At 37.3% G+C, this 14,238-nt stretch overlaps 1 protein-coding gene across 2 annotated transcripts; it reads right to left on the reverse strand.

Moving 5' to 3' along the window:
* Positions 1-1,270: 1,270 nt before the first annotated feature.
* On the reverse strand, positions 1,271-8,952 carry LOC127186997 (prolactin-7C1-like). 2 transcript variants are annotated; one of them, XM_051143266.1, is made up of 6 exons: positions 8,922-8,952; positions 7,199-7,377; positions 6,433-6,471; positions 4,121-4,228; positions 2,247-2,426; positions 1,271-1,477 (listed from the first exon to the last, which is right to left on the reverse strand). In XM_051143266.1, exons 1-6 carry the CDS (start codon positions 8,950-8,952, stop codon positions 1,271-1,273), a joined length of 744 nt encoding a protein of 247 aa, XP_050999223.1. The 2 variants fall into 2 exon arrangements, with proteins under 2 accessions (XP_050999223.1, XP_050999224.1); XM_051143267.1 differs by lacking the exon at positions 6,433-6,471.
* Between the last annotated feature and the right edge of the window lie 5,286 nt (positions 8,953-14,238).

A 14,238-nucleotide genomic window follows, 5' to 3' on the forward strand; every position in this document is an offset into this window, starting at 1 on the left:
CCCCCTGTATATGCTCATAGGGTATCAAGTCTCTTTTTGGTAACCTGCTGTCCTTCCTCTGAGTGCCACCCGGTCTCCCCCTCCGAGGGACATGGTCAAATATGGGGCACCAGAGTACATGGGGGAGTTCTTTAAGGGTAACTTGAGTTTTGATTTTAACATTGAAAAACAAACTTGCAAAAAATTGACAGAGAATAGATGTCTCTTATTCAAAGTCCTTAAAGAGCACAAATGACTTATAACTTATCAGTGCCAAATAATGGAAATTCTGTTTCTAAGACAGTACATCATGTGTTTGAATCAGCTCATTTTTGTGATTTCCCAAAAATCACTCTCTTTTGTTAAGTTCTTATACAAAGTCAATATTATTCAGGAAATTCGAGTCCATGGTCAATTGTTCATAAAATCAATTATTCTTATCCCCTCTTCCCTTCGGTTCCCATCATCGACATTTTTGTCTATTCTTGTTTGAAGTTCGGTTACACTATCATTTGCCACACCCCACACTGAACCATGGTGTGTTTCTGCCTCTATTGGTATTACACACTTTAAATACTTCCTCATTGGAATACCCACACTAAATTTCTTTTAAAGCCATAGCATTGCATGCCACCTCATTTCTGGAATTTCTTAAAATGTAGCCAAAACTCTTGAAAAATAGACATTTTTAGACCTCTGGTTTTGGTCTGTATTACTTTCATGATAAGTTATTTTCTATTATATTAGATATAGATATATCAACTTCTAGAGTTTACTCTTTCTGTTTTAATGCTACTCTTGTTATTTTTTCTACAGAGAGACCATTTCTTCAAATGGCAATTTACATTGAAACCAATAGTGTTAAGTACACTCACTCACCCTCATAAAAGAAAAAGTGTTTTAAAGTGTCTCTTAAGCATCCTATCATTTTTTCTGGATCTATAGAATACCTGTAGGCCCAATATATCTGTCTGAAAATTTTGATATCAATTATATGACACTTTGGGACCTTTTACTATCACATGTAAGAGATTTCCCAGAAGTCTAAAATTCCTTCTTGTTATAAACGTATAACACTGAAAATTTCACAAAATTAAATTTCCAATTATTTCCAACACCACGCAAAATGTCATCACCTGTGTTGGAAATAGGAATGCTAAGAGAAGAGAATAAGATAAGATGCTTTCGTGTCTCTTTTTATTTTTTAAGAGGAGAACAATTACATTCAGGCAAACTTTGAAAAGGATAAAATTGTAAGAAGCTCCAAAAGGATGGGTCATCAAGGATCTTCTTAAAATTTTACAGAGGAGCAGATGTCACCACCAACAAGCACACACATCAGGTACTTGAGATAAAGGTCAACTGTATATGCGTCAACACGTAGGCAGTAAAACAATTTATAAAGAGCAAAAAAATGAAGTTCTTCATCGTCTGCCTGCAAAGATTCCAGATCATTCCAGACAGGGTAGTCCTTATTTCCCTCTATTCCAGGATGAACCTAATGATCAAAAGGGGAGTCAGACTCTTAATATTACCACCAACTTGATTTATTTTCATTTTCCTTCTAAATACTAAATCCTACTTAGGGAAATGTTAGTCATGTAAAACGTTGGTCCGAAGCATGGATTTTCATAAACCTAACAGAGAATCCTACAAATCTTTCATCTAAAAACTAGAATGGAGACATGTGTATACATTTTCTTACAATAAACTGATACCGTGTACAGTGTATTTCATGACTATATCGATAGGGGGCCAGGAAATTGTCACCTTAGTGTAGCCAAGGAACAATTAAAAAGCTGGTGGCCGTTTCCTCACTTAGGAGGCAGACCAGCCAGGGGTGAATGTGATAAGAGATAATGAAATAATCAGGAGCATGTCATTTTGCTCAGGAATGTTACTCTTCAAATGACTGTTAAGAACAGCTTCATTTTATGTCCACCGTAGTGGTGAGGATGCAGGTAAAATGGAATGCCTATACTGTGTTTGTGGGAAGTAAGGTGTTGTTTGTTTGTTCGTTTGTTTGTTTGATTGTTTGTTTTTTGAGACAGGGTCTCTCTCTGTGTAGACTTGGCTGTCCTGGACTAGCTTTTGAGACCAGGCTGGCCTTGGACTCACAGCGATCCACCTACCACTGCCTCCCGAGTGCTGAGATTAGAGACATGTGCCACCACACCTGGCTAGTAACGTGTTTTAAACATTATCATTCACTACAGAGGTGACATCATTCATAAAGGAGAGCAGTGAGAGGGGAGAAGACTACTTACCTTCCTAAGTATCGTCATAATACTCTTTAGAAGCTCCTTGTTTAGGGTCTCAATGCCTTGGGCTTTTAACAAAATTTCATCAGGAGCACCTTTCATACCACGGAGTTCGGTCACTAGGTGGTGCAGAGGATTATCCCAGGCATACACTATGCTGAGTATTATTTTCAGGAACTCTTCAAGCTGTTCATCATAAAAAGGCAACCGTATTAAGATGAATAAAATATACAAGGATTAGTTACATGTTGTTTTTAAAATAGAAAGAATGAACAGTCTTATAGATAAAAGGGAGTTATATCTATAAATTCCAGCCATTCACTTACATTCTGCCAGAATGAAACAACTTACTTAAATAACTAATTTTAGTAATGAGCCATTATATTTATCATAGTTTGTTGACCCTAAGAAATTCTACCACCTGTTCTTCAAGGAAGCTTTTACTCCAGGCTGTTTTTTGACTGTTTTTACTTGTGCACAGAAACCCAAGGCTTTGCTTGTGACTCAGTAGGTTCTCACAGAACATAATTTATGAAAGACAGGTGTCTCCGGTAGTATACATAAATCATTAAATTCAGAGTCACCATTCTAAGAGAACAGACTGATTACAACTATTAGTTTATAATATTTGGGTTATTTGAGGATAATAATAGAAAGAAATAATGAAGGCAACCTGATACTGATAAATATTATTTTCTGAGACAACATGACTCCTTGTCTCTAGCAGAACTCTCTGTTTGTTGGCCTGTATAAGGGAAGAACAGTGGTACAAGTTTGGCTTTAGTGAGAGCATACATAGAAATCACAAAGGAATTTGACCCTTAGGTGTATGCTCCCTACAGGGAACTTATATGACATGAACCCCTTTCAAACACCTCCTGTGTTGTTCCTACCTATTCCCATGGCCATGGAAAGGAAGAGAAGACAGAATCCAATGGGCATAGCACCAGAGGTGGTAAGGAATAAGGAGGATAGAGACAAGGCAAATCAGGGTGTCAGTTGAATAAATAGCAGACCCTTGTTCTTACAAGTCATAGAAAAAATAAAGTACAAATTACATTAACAGTTTTCAATCCTGAGGGTTTTTTTAAACCTCAGCTAGATTTTTTTGAGGGATATTTGCAGTAATTTTTTTCAAGTACTCTGTGAACTGCCTAATCATGAAGCAGGTCTCTAAAAACATTTACAAACATTCTCTGTTCCTTTACCCCCTATTTCTTCACTCACTCTTACCATTTTCAAAATGATGCCAAATTAATTCGTTGTAAGAGAAGTTATGGCAGGAACTCAGAAGAAAGAGGTCATAACAATGACGAATCCCTCATCACAACAGAGGGCATAGAAATTTTGCATGGTGTATGTAGGACTAATTTGTACAGATAATTTTATTAAGGCTCAGTAGAAGGTACAAAAGTCATGAAGTAAAGAAAACATAGCAGTAAGAAGCAGGAGAATTGGAAAAATCAAGAAGAGCCAGTGTACTGGTCTGCAATCACAGATGTCATCAATGAGGAGACATTAATAATAGAAAGTTAAGACATTTGTGTTTGATTATCATAATAATATAGATAAATATATTTTATCAAGAAATATTCAATTAATAAGCAATAATTATTTATTATGTGAAAATAAATAAAATCCCAGTGATAAGACATTATTTATGTGGACTTTGAGAGTGTATGGATGGCTATCCTATAATACTATTTAACATTGACTTTAACAAATAATTTATCACCTGTCTCACAAGATTTTTCTGTACTTGCTCGCTAATGCTCCATTTCCCTGCAAGTATAATTACAGTGTTTATAAGAACCTACTACATGGCAAAGGCAATGTTTTGCTTCAGTTATTTGGGTGAGAAATCTGGCCTGAGGACTCACTGACATCTCGCCGGCTTCCTCCACAGTTTCTGGAGTGTGGAGGGAGAATGTGTGGCAGCTGTTAAGGGTCTTAATCATGTGCTTCTTATCCTTGAGAAACCCCAATACCTGCAACGGTTGAAATAAAGACAGAGTTAGTAACTCTTTTGCGACTGAGTCAGTGAATCCATGACGAGCGTATGAATTGATTCAACAGATCTGTAATTTTTACAAATGAGTACCAAAGAGCATATAATATGGAGAAATGTAATATGTTATTCCTTTACCTATATTTTTTATTAAAATTGTAATGTCAGGTTTTTTTTGTTTTTGTTTTTGTTTTTGTTTTTGTTTTTGTTTTTGTCTAGGTATTTTTAACTGCTCAGGTTCTGTCCCACTCTACCATACTTTCCTGTTTGCATGCCTCGAAAATTTTTTGTTTGGAAAGGCTAAAATACTAAATTTTTAAAATATAAAACATTTTAAAGATAATATGTATTTACGATTTGAGCCCAATATGTAGTTTCTATGTATCTATATTTATTAATCTTTCCTTTCTGTTTGCCTAAACTGGAATGCTTTTAGGCATTATAAAATACAGATATTTTTTACAGCCACTGAACATGTATAACTTGTACCATGCAAAGTTAAACATAATGCATTACTGCACTTTTATTAATATTAAATGTAAATTGATTAATATTCATTAATAACTAGGTAAGAAATACTGGTCATCCTTAGGAAATACAAAAACAAATAAATTAAAAACATGAAATAGAAATTAATGGATATTCTGCTATGCTTGTAGACAGGAGCCTAGCATAATTGTCCTCTGGGAGGCCCTACCCAGTAAGTGGATGGAAACAGATACTGAAACTCACAGGCAAACATTGGGCAGAGCATAGGAAGTCTTATGAAATAGTTGGAGGAAGGATAGAAGGACCCAGAGGGCAGGAGTTCCACAAGATCAACAGAGCCAACTAACCAGGGCACAGGGGACCTTGAAGAGATTGAAGACAATAACCAAGGACAATGCATAGAATGGGCCTAGGCCCCCTATAGAGATGTAGCACTATGGGGATCTTGGTCTTCATGCGTGTCCCCTAGTAAGGGGAGCCTGGCTATCTCTGACATGGATTCCTCGGTTGCCTGTTTTTTGATCACTTCCTCCTGGTGGGGTTGCTTCACCAGGCTACAAGTAAAGAGGTTGTGCCTAGTGCTAATGGGATTTGATGTGATAGGGTGGCTTGGGGAGCTCCCCTTTTTCTGAGGAGTAGGAAAGGGGGATAGGAGGAAGAGGGAGGGGGGAGGGAGGGACCTGAAAGAGAGAAGAGAGGGGCTACCTTCAGGATTTAAAGTGAGTAAATAAATAATAATTTTAAAAGATAAATAAATAGTAAATAAAAGATAAATACTTATAAAAACAAATTAATGTTTACATACTTATTGACATATAAGCATTTAAATAATATATTAATTTAAATATATTATTAGAAATATCTTTTATGTAAAACTAATAAAAGCTATTTTGTGAACATTTAATGAATTACTAAAAATGTTAAGAACTAAAGACTATCAGTCAAGATGAGATTTTATTTTTTAATCTCAGAAGTAAACAGACAATACAAACATGTATTTATTTCATGTAGACATTCTTGGCATGCCCATTTTGTGGTAAAGCCATATCCATTTTCTCTCGCCATTAAGTCTGCATGTGCACACTCAGGTTAACATTAGACAGCATGAGTGTGGTAAGTGAGGAGTGAGCAATCCAGGACCCTGAGTCTTGACAAGGATGTTTGGGAGATCAGAGATCTGCCCCACCATTAATACACATAGCTCGTATGGCTTTTTAGTGAAAACACATAAAATCAGTGCTTTCTTTTTCTTTTCTTATCCAATCAGAGATTTCCCAAAGCTGGCCCATTCTCATTCTCTCTGTCTCTCTCTGTCTCTCTCTGTCTCTGTCTCTGTCTCTGTCTCTCTCTCTCTCTGTCTCTGTCTCTCTCTGTCTCTGTCTCTGTCTCTCTCTGTCTCTGTCTCTCTCTGTCTCTCTGTCTCTCTCTGTCTCTCTCTCTGTCTCTCTCTCTCTCTGTCTCTCTCTCTCTCTCTCTCTCTCTCTCTCTCTCTCTCTCTCTCTCTCTCTCTGAGGTTTAGTGAATTTTACTTTTACTTGTGACGGTATAGTTGTCAATTTTTTGGGGGGGAGGGAGGGGTTTTTGTCTAACGTTAGATTGAAGCTTTTGGCTTGTTTGTTCTTGTGTTGGCTTGTGTGCTTGCTTGGTTTTTGTTTTGATTGTTTTTAAGAAAATAAAGGTCTGTGAGGTACTTACAATTTTTTTGAACATTTTTGAGGAGAAGTCATCAGAGAACTAAATGAGGAGATAAAAGGAAACTTGTGAGTAAGCATAGAATAAACACATGTATACTGCAAATGCAGAGAGGCATTCGCTGGATCCATTATTGCCTCACTAATACTGCCTGGCTTCAAACGGATGACATACAGCCATTGGAAAGTGAAAACCCGTGCCCCCTCTAAACCCACCCTTCCACTGAATAAGCACACACTGGAAGACTTTTATGGCTTCTGACATTTAGGAGTTTCTAGTAGGCTAACAATTCTTTATTATTTTTATTTTTCCTCTATTTGGCATCATATCAATTTATATTTGTACTATGCATTCTAGACAAGTCACTATACTGTTCTTCTCATTTATGGCTGTCTTCAGTGAATAATTGAGGATGCCCATGGAGACTGGCCGTCTGAAAACAAGGTAAGGACATCAAATCTCTTTCTGAGACATAACTATTAAGTTTTATGCCACAAATGTAAATTTAACAATAATGTATTTTAGGAAAAATGGCATGTCATTAGGAGAGAATTTTGTAACTCACTGAATTCTTTTTAAAATTTGTAATTTCACAAAACTTCCCTATTCTCCTTGTTCTGTTTTTCCGTAGCTTGTGCTTTCTCTTATCTATGAAACTTGTATCATTAGAAACATGGTTTGAGTGATTTCTCGTAAAGACTACAATACTATAGAATCATGGGCTGGGGGCCATTTTCCTGAAGAAACCAGAAGTAAATGTGATACTTACAAATAATTTGCGCATTTCCATAGTGATATTATTGGTGGTCCGTGACAGTGTGATGGCATGATTAAACAGGTCCTTGAGTGACACCGCACCGTTTTCAACCTCATTATCTTGTATGGGAGCAGAACTCACATTCTCCCACTGGAGCACATTTGACACCAACAGCAGAAGGAGCATCCCTACTATATAGAAAAACAAACTACTCTGTCTCTACCCATCTCAGGTTATCAATGGTAATTCTTTTTTGGTTATCATAAAAAAATGTTATGTTTTCCAGTGCAGTCATTGTCTCCTAGACTTTCTTGTTACTGAGTAGATATTGGCCTCATGACAAGAAGAGCACACTATCATTTAAACATCATGCCTGATTAAAAAAATGAATGCATGTCTGCCTGTTCCTCAATACTGAGATTTAAGAGAATCCTGCTATTAAAATGATTGTGTAGACTGACTTTGCTCACTCACAATAATATCCCATTCATTTGCCATTCTACCAAAAGTTTCATATTCTTTTCTCCATGAATTTGAGACTTACACTAATACTGTAAGTAGACTGGGCCAGTGTAATATCACTAAACCATATCAACAAAAGCAGAAGCCTACAAAATTAAGTGATTTTCCTTAAGTCCTATTCTTAGCTGGTGTGAGAAGCAAAATCCCAACACAATGGACTTTGAACCCCTCACTGTCAAGTCTTAGACATCTTGGGTTTTCATATAGATTACGGTGCCAGAGACCATGCCCATAATGTGGAATATCAGTGCCAACAGGTACTGTTATTTGTAAACTACAAACTTTACCTTTGATCACATGATCACATGACCTAGTAGACTAGATTTTTTTCTATGTCTGTTGCTCTATCAAATTCTCCGTTTTGAAAATAGTGATTGGTGTTGGTTTTCCATCATCAATTTGATTTTACAGATGGATAGAAACAGAACTCTAACATATCAGTAATTTACACACTCAGCAGGATGAACCAACATATGTCTCAGTGTGAAAATTCCATTCACATTGAGCAGCACAAATCTGAAATTTTCTCTGTTCCATTAAACTTTTAATGAGTGGAATTGGAAATGTGTAACATAAAATTGAGACAAAATTGCCATAACAGTATAGAGCCACATCGTCTAGCCTTGTCTATTATGTTTCTAGAGTTGAAGATAAGATTAAGTTCACTTAATTTATGTAATTCATAGCAGAGACCCAGGAATTAGAGCATGCTGCTTCCTTCTAGAGTAGTTACATATGGAGCCCATCAAATTCCATGGTCTCATGATAGACAAATGGCTCATTATCTGCAGTTTTTTCTTTTAGATGTGGATCATTCCACATTTGGGAACTCTCCTCCTTGTACATTGTTGAGCAAACACATTGCTGGTCTCTACCATTGGAAACAAGTACTTTCCCTCTTTTTTATATAAGGTCAACTAAGACAGTGCCAAATGTCCCTAGACATCACTGTATATCTCTAGGGTAGGTAGGCCTGTCTTTCAGAACCATGGATGTAAAAGTATACTAGGCAGATGCTTTCTGGAGCACTGATTAGAAAGTACTTCTCAGTTTCATCCGACTTTACTTTTGTGAGTTAGGCATAAATGAAGGTACATTCAACTTCCTGTGTAAGAGTAATAACACCAAAGAAGCAAAATTCCAAACAAGCTTTGCAAAAGAGTACATTGTTTAAGCCAACTTGGGAAAAAAAATATGGGAAAGAACTACTTACGAAGGGATGGCTGAGTCAAAGACAGCACCATCTCTGATGAGTCCAGCCGCGGCTTAACTGTGGATTCTGCAAATGTGCTGCACAGTAGTCCTGCTTGAAGTTAATTTCCCACCTCTACATATTGCAGTATACCATGCCCAAGGCCACAAACTGCCAGGAGGCAAGAGGAAGTACACACCTGCATTCTCAGTAATGGCTCCATATTTCTTTCCCATCAAATGATGTAAACAGCACTATAACAGTGGTGACTAAAGTGTCCATATCTGCATTATTCAGCTTATTACAAGACCAAGACAAAGTTCCGATTTAATTTATAAATTACCAGAGTCATCTCTATGCTGTGAAGACTGGTGGGGATTTCATGACCTAGGAAAATAGCCATTCCTTTTCTTTAAGCTCTTACATGTTTTAGTTACTACTTATGAAATGTTTACTCAGTCTTGGATAAGGTGATACATTTATTCTGCTGTTTCTGAGCATTGGAGCACAAGGCCACAGAGTCACCTATGCAGAGCAGCTTAACCTTTATGAGTCTTAGCAGGTATACATGGGATACTGCAACTGTTTGCCATTATATTCTAGGTTCATACGAGTAACAAAGGCTACAAATACTAATGTTTAGAAGGCTTTTATGTAGGCAAATCACATTCATGTCCTCAAACAACATCAAAGAATTTCCAGTTAGTACCTAAGACATGGCCACTCTAGACTTTGAGCTAGGCTTACTGTAACAATCAGGTTCTGTTCATGGAACCGAGCTTAAATCTAGCCTACATGGATTTCTTTACATGTATAAGAGTTGTGACACTACTGGATGACTTGATCCTTTGCTTGACTTGGTAACTACCTAAACATGGGCTGAATTAAGATCTCTTAGTGATAGTCCTCAGCAGTGGCCATCTATCATCTGGCACTCTAGAAGACAAGCAATAGTGCTATCTTCTACCTAATGTGACTTCTTATCATGAACCCAGAGCATGTGATTTCTCATTCTATAGTCTCTTACTATGGTACTGTTTACATCTAATACACAGATAGTTACTAGAATCTCACCATCAGACAGCTCATAGGAAGACTCTGGGAAGCTATAAGGTCCAAAAAAGAGTCCATGTAAATGAATAAGAGGAGAGGTATGATTGGTAGTTTCCTGAAAGTATGGAGGATTCCAGTGCTTTGGTAACTACCAAACTACTATGAAAACCAACTCGTGATAAATGCAACATGAATTTGCATCACCAAGCTCATTTAGGTAGCCTAAGAAATGGGGCCATGAAGGTGACAATGATGTCACACACACTATGGTAAACAATTATTCTGTTTCAGATAATATATAGTGTTTTTTTCTCAAGTAAAAGGAAATACACTATGGACACACCTCTGCTTGCGATCGTGGTGTGTACCATAATGGGAGAGTTTTGCCTGGATATAAGACAAGCAAGTAAAACTTACTTACTTGGGGGAAAAGAGGAGAAGAGCATTTGTTGTGGAAAATTTTCATCTAACCCTGAACTCTCCCCAGACAGATGTGACCAATAAAAGAGCAGTGGCCGAAGGGAGTTCTGGAGGCAAACAACCTGGATTGTTTTTCATAATATAGCTGGGGTGGCAGGTGTGAATTGGCCTTTTCTCCACTTACCTGGACTGGACTTAGCAGTTTGAGTTACTCCCAAGTTACCTATTGCTTTGTCCACTGGAAGGTCCCCCAAATACAGAAGAAAAATGCTCCTAGGAAACACAATGTCTTCTGGAGACATGAAGGTGTTAGTAACTTCTATTGACCCTACTCTACTCAAACTTGATATTTGAAGGAAACCACTGAAATAAGCCATTGGGTACTCTGTTTTTTTCTAATATTTCTTTTATCTGCAAGAGAAATATTCACTCTTAAACCACTGAGCTATCTCCCCAGCCCCAGATTTCATTTGTTTGATTTGGGTATTTGTTTGTTTGCTTTCTGCTATTGTTTTGTTGTTTTTCTTTAGGAGTTTTATTAAAATAGAATTATATAACTTCTTCCCCCATTTCCTCCCTCCAGGCCCATCCATACGTCCTTCCTTGAGGCCTTTTTATGTTGTCCCCATTTTCAAGCTCATAGTCTCCTTTTATATTTGTTTCACATAGTTGTATGTGTATATGCAAATACATAAAATTAGGAAGTAATGAGTTAATTTTTATTGTTTGTATGAACACAGTTTTAAAACTGACCACTCCATTGAAAATCCAATAAGAAAGCTCATCTGTGGGACAGGATAAGACTCCCAGCAGTCAATAGTTGTCTGTGGCACTTTCTCTAGGAACCCTGTGGACTTTTCCGCCTTCTGTATTTGAATACCAATTGATATTGCTATTTTGTTTTTGTTTATGCAGCCTTTTCTAGGATATAGTTGTAGAAAGGAGACTTTCTGATATCCCTGTTCTTTCAATTTTTCTGTCCCCTCTTCTATGATGTTCCTTGAGCCATCAACACAGGAACTGTGATGTATATTTATCTATCTAAGCATGGATCCACACTAGCCTTTGATCTCTGTATTGTGTACAGTTTTGGTTTTCAGTGATGGTCTCTATTTGTTGAAAAGAAAAGCTACTTTGATGTGGCGTGGTAGTTACACTTATCTGTGTTTTAAAGGATAATATTTAGAATGTAGTAAAGAATTATGCTGACGTAGGATGTGGGGGTAGTAGTTTTTCTAAGATCCATAATCTTACTAGCACAGAAAGGGTTAGGTTTTCAATACAAGGGATGATTTTTCTCTTGTGTGTAGGAACCAGGCCCGACTGGGCTGCCTGCCTGTCTTGCTGTTTCATGTCCTGTTTCTAGCAGCTTCCAAGTCTGTGTTTATCTTGGTTAGCTAGTCATGTTTACTGCTCTGAGAACGTGCCACTCCCATCCTTGAGACTTTTCCTCCTGTGTGTGATTACCTCTTGAGGGATTTCATCTGGGAGGGGGATTTCTGTTTTGCTGCCTATAAGAAGGCTCTTTGGAACTCTGGAGAAAAATAAACCACTGCCGTGGCTGCTGCTGCGGCTGCTGCTCTCTAAGCATGAAGGGACCCGCTGTGTTAGTGTGTGTGTGTGTGTGTGTGTGTGTGTGTGTGTGTGTGTGTGTGTGTGTGTGTTTGTGTGTGTGTTTGCGTGCGTACGTGTGCATGAGTTAAATCCGCAGTCCCTCGCCCTCGACTTGGTACCGCGGTGGCACGGGTGCCACACTTGTGAAGTGGACCTTAAGTCAAATTAGAGAACTAATTGTTAGCATCAACATGTGAATGGCACTTATTGTGCCTTTATGAATATCTTATGTGTTGATAATTGTTATAGTTCATAGGTGTTGCAGTTGGGTAGGACTGTTTAATTGGTTTTTACTCTACTGGAAACTTGCATAGTATTTTATGGAGCCATGAAAGCTAGACCGTAAGAAGAAACAGGCTTTAAGGTCAGGTTCCACCTGAATCATCTAAGTTGTATGTTCTAAGCATTTGATGTCTTCATCATTAAGGGTCCAATTAATCTTGCAGAGCAACCAAGGGCTACAGTAATAACCTATATTGTTTTAGGCATCACCTGGACTTCCCTAACTAACCCTTAAATGTGTTTCTCATGTTTGGTAGTGGATATTTTGTTAAGCTATGGTTGTTGTGTGGGCATGGAAGGTATGTATATGTTTATATACACATAAACTTAACTGCGCTGTATGTACCTTAAGTAAATATAAAATGAATTCTTGAGGCTTTATTAAACAACCTTGGTGTTATTTCCCTCCTCCTCCTATACTGATTTCTTCCTCCTCTCCATTTCTCACGTCATATCATCTGTATCTTGTTATTTATTTTTTAAGTCTTGCTCCCCTCCACACACCTATGGTTCCATTATACTCTCTTGCCTCATGTGTTTACCCCATGCTGCACACTCACATTTGAAGACCTGTAAATGAGACAGTAAATGTGGCATTTGTCTTTCTGGGTCTGGGTTATCTTCACTCAATATCACCTTTTCTAGGTCTATACATTTCTCTGAAAACTTCATAATTTCATTTTATTTATAAATCAGTAACTCCATTGTATATACATAGCACATTATCTATTCATTCATTAAAGGACACGTAATTTTTCCATTTCCAAGCTACTTTGAATATACTAGAGGCAATACTTTTTGTTTGTTTGTTTGTTTCTTTTAATCCTCATAGGGACTGATTTCCAATATTAGGTTATATTTGTTTGGAGGTATCCTCATTGACTTTGAATCATTTACCACATCCTACTACAAATGTCCACTATGCCACACTAACAACTACTATCTCATGGATTCACACAATTAAAATCATTTATAAAATCAAATGGAGCAGATGAAAATTTAGGAAAATGCAATTTATGAGAGGCAAAAGGCACATTCGAGTGTAGTTTATTGAAATTCTACATTCAAGAGTTTTTTTCCTTTGTACCAAGATACATTTAACTGGTAAATGAAGTACCAGAGGGATTACAGACAAAATGATAAACATTTGTAAGATGACAGAAGCTTCTTCAGACTCTAATAGTTATGTTGACTTGGACAGGGAGTTCCAAAGATTTAGTTGAGCAATAGCTATTTGCTGTTTGGAATTCCATAAATATTATAATGTTTTTCATTTAATCTTTTCCCTTCCACCTCTTCCTATAACCCCACCACTGTTATTGCACCCCAACATCATGTACACTTTTATAAACTATTTTAGTACACTTAGTGTTGCCAGCATATGCAACGGTATAAAGACATCCACGGGGGCATGGGTTATCTACATTTCTTATTGGATGGCATGATATCCCTTAAGATATCCGAATCATATTCTACAGTCACAATTGATTATAAACAACTCTTTAGCCAAGGATGGTACTTTATCAGTCTCTTTCATATCCATGCTGAAAGTTTGGCTGACTTGATCATGTATAAATCTTTTGCATGCAGTGACAACTGTGTTTAAAAGTCTGTTATGTCTATAACAGGAACATTCTTGTTAGATAATGAAAATATATTCAACAAATGTATTGCTATTACAAATATGTACTAAGCCAAAATCACCCCCATATCCTCCCAGAAGTCTATCCTCTAGTGGGTCTCCAGATTTTCTCAGAGATGCCCTCTCCCATGATACTTGTTCTCTCTGAAAGCCCTCCATCTTCCCACACCCATTCTTCCCACATCTGATCCCCACCCTCATTTTTCCACAGCACTCCCTCTCCTACCCTGTTCCTTCTTTTCAATCATTTTTATCATCTATTCTATTTCCTTTTCTGAACAAAATCCATATATAATACTGTGAGATCTCCTTGTTACTTAGCTTCTT

Source organism: Acomys russatus, chromosome 3 (assembly GCF_903995435.1).
Source record: "Acomys russatus chromosome 3, mAcoRus1.1, whole genome shotgun sequence".
In the NCBI taxonomy this organism is placed as follows: Eukaryota; Metazoa; Chordata; class Mammalia; order Rodentia; family Muridae; genus Acomys; species Acomys russatus.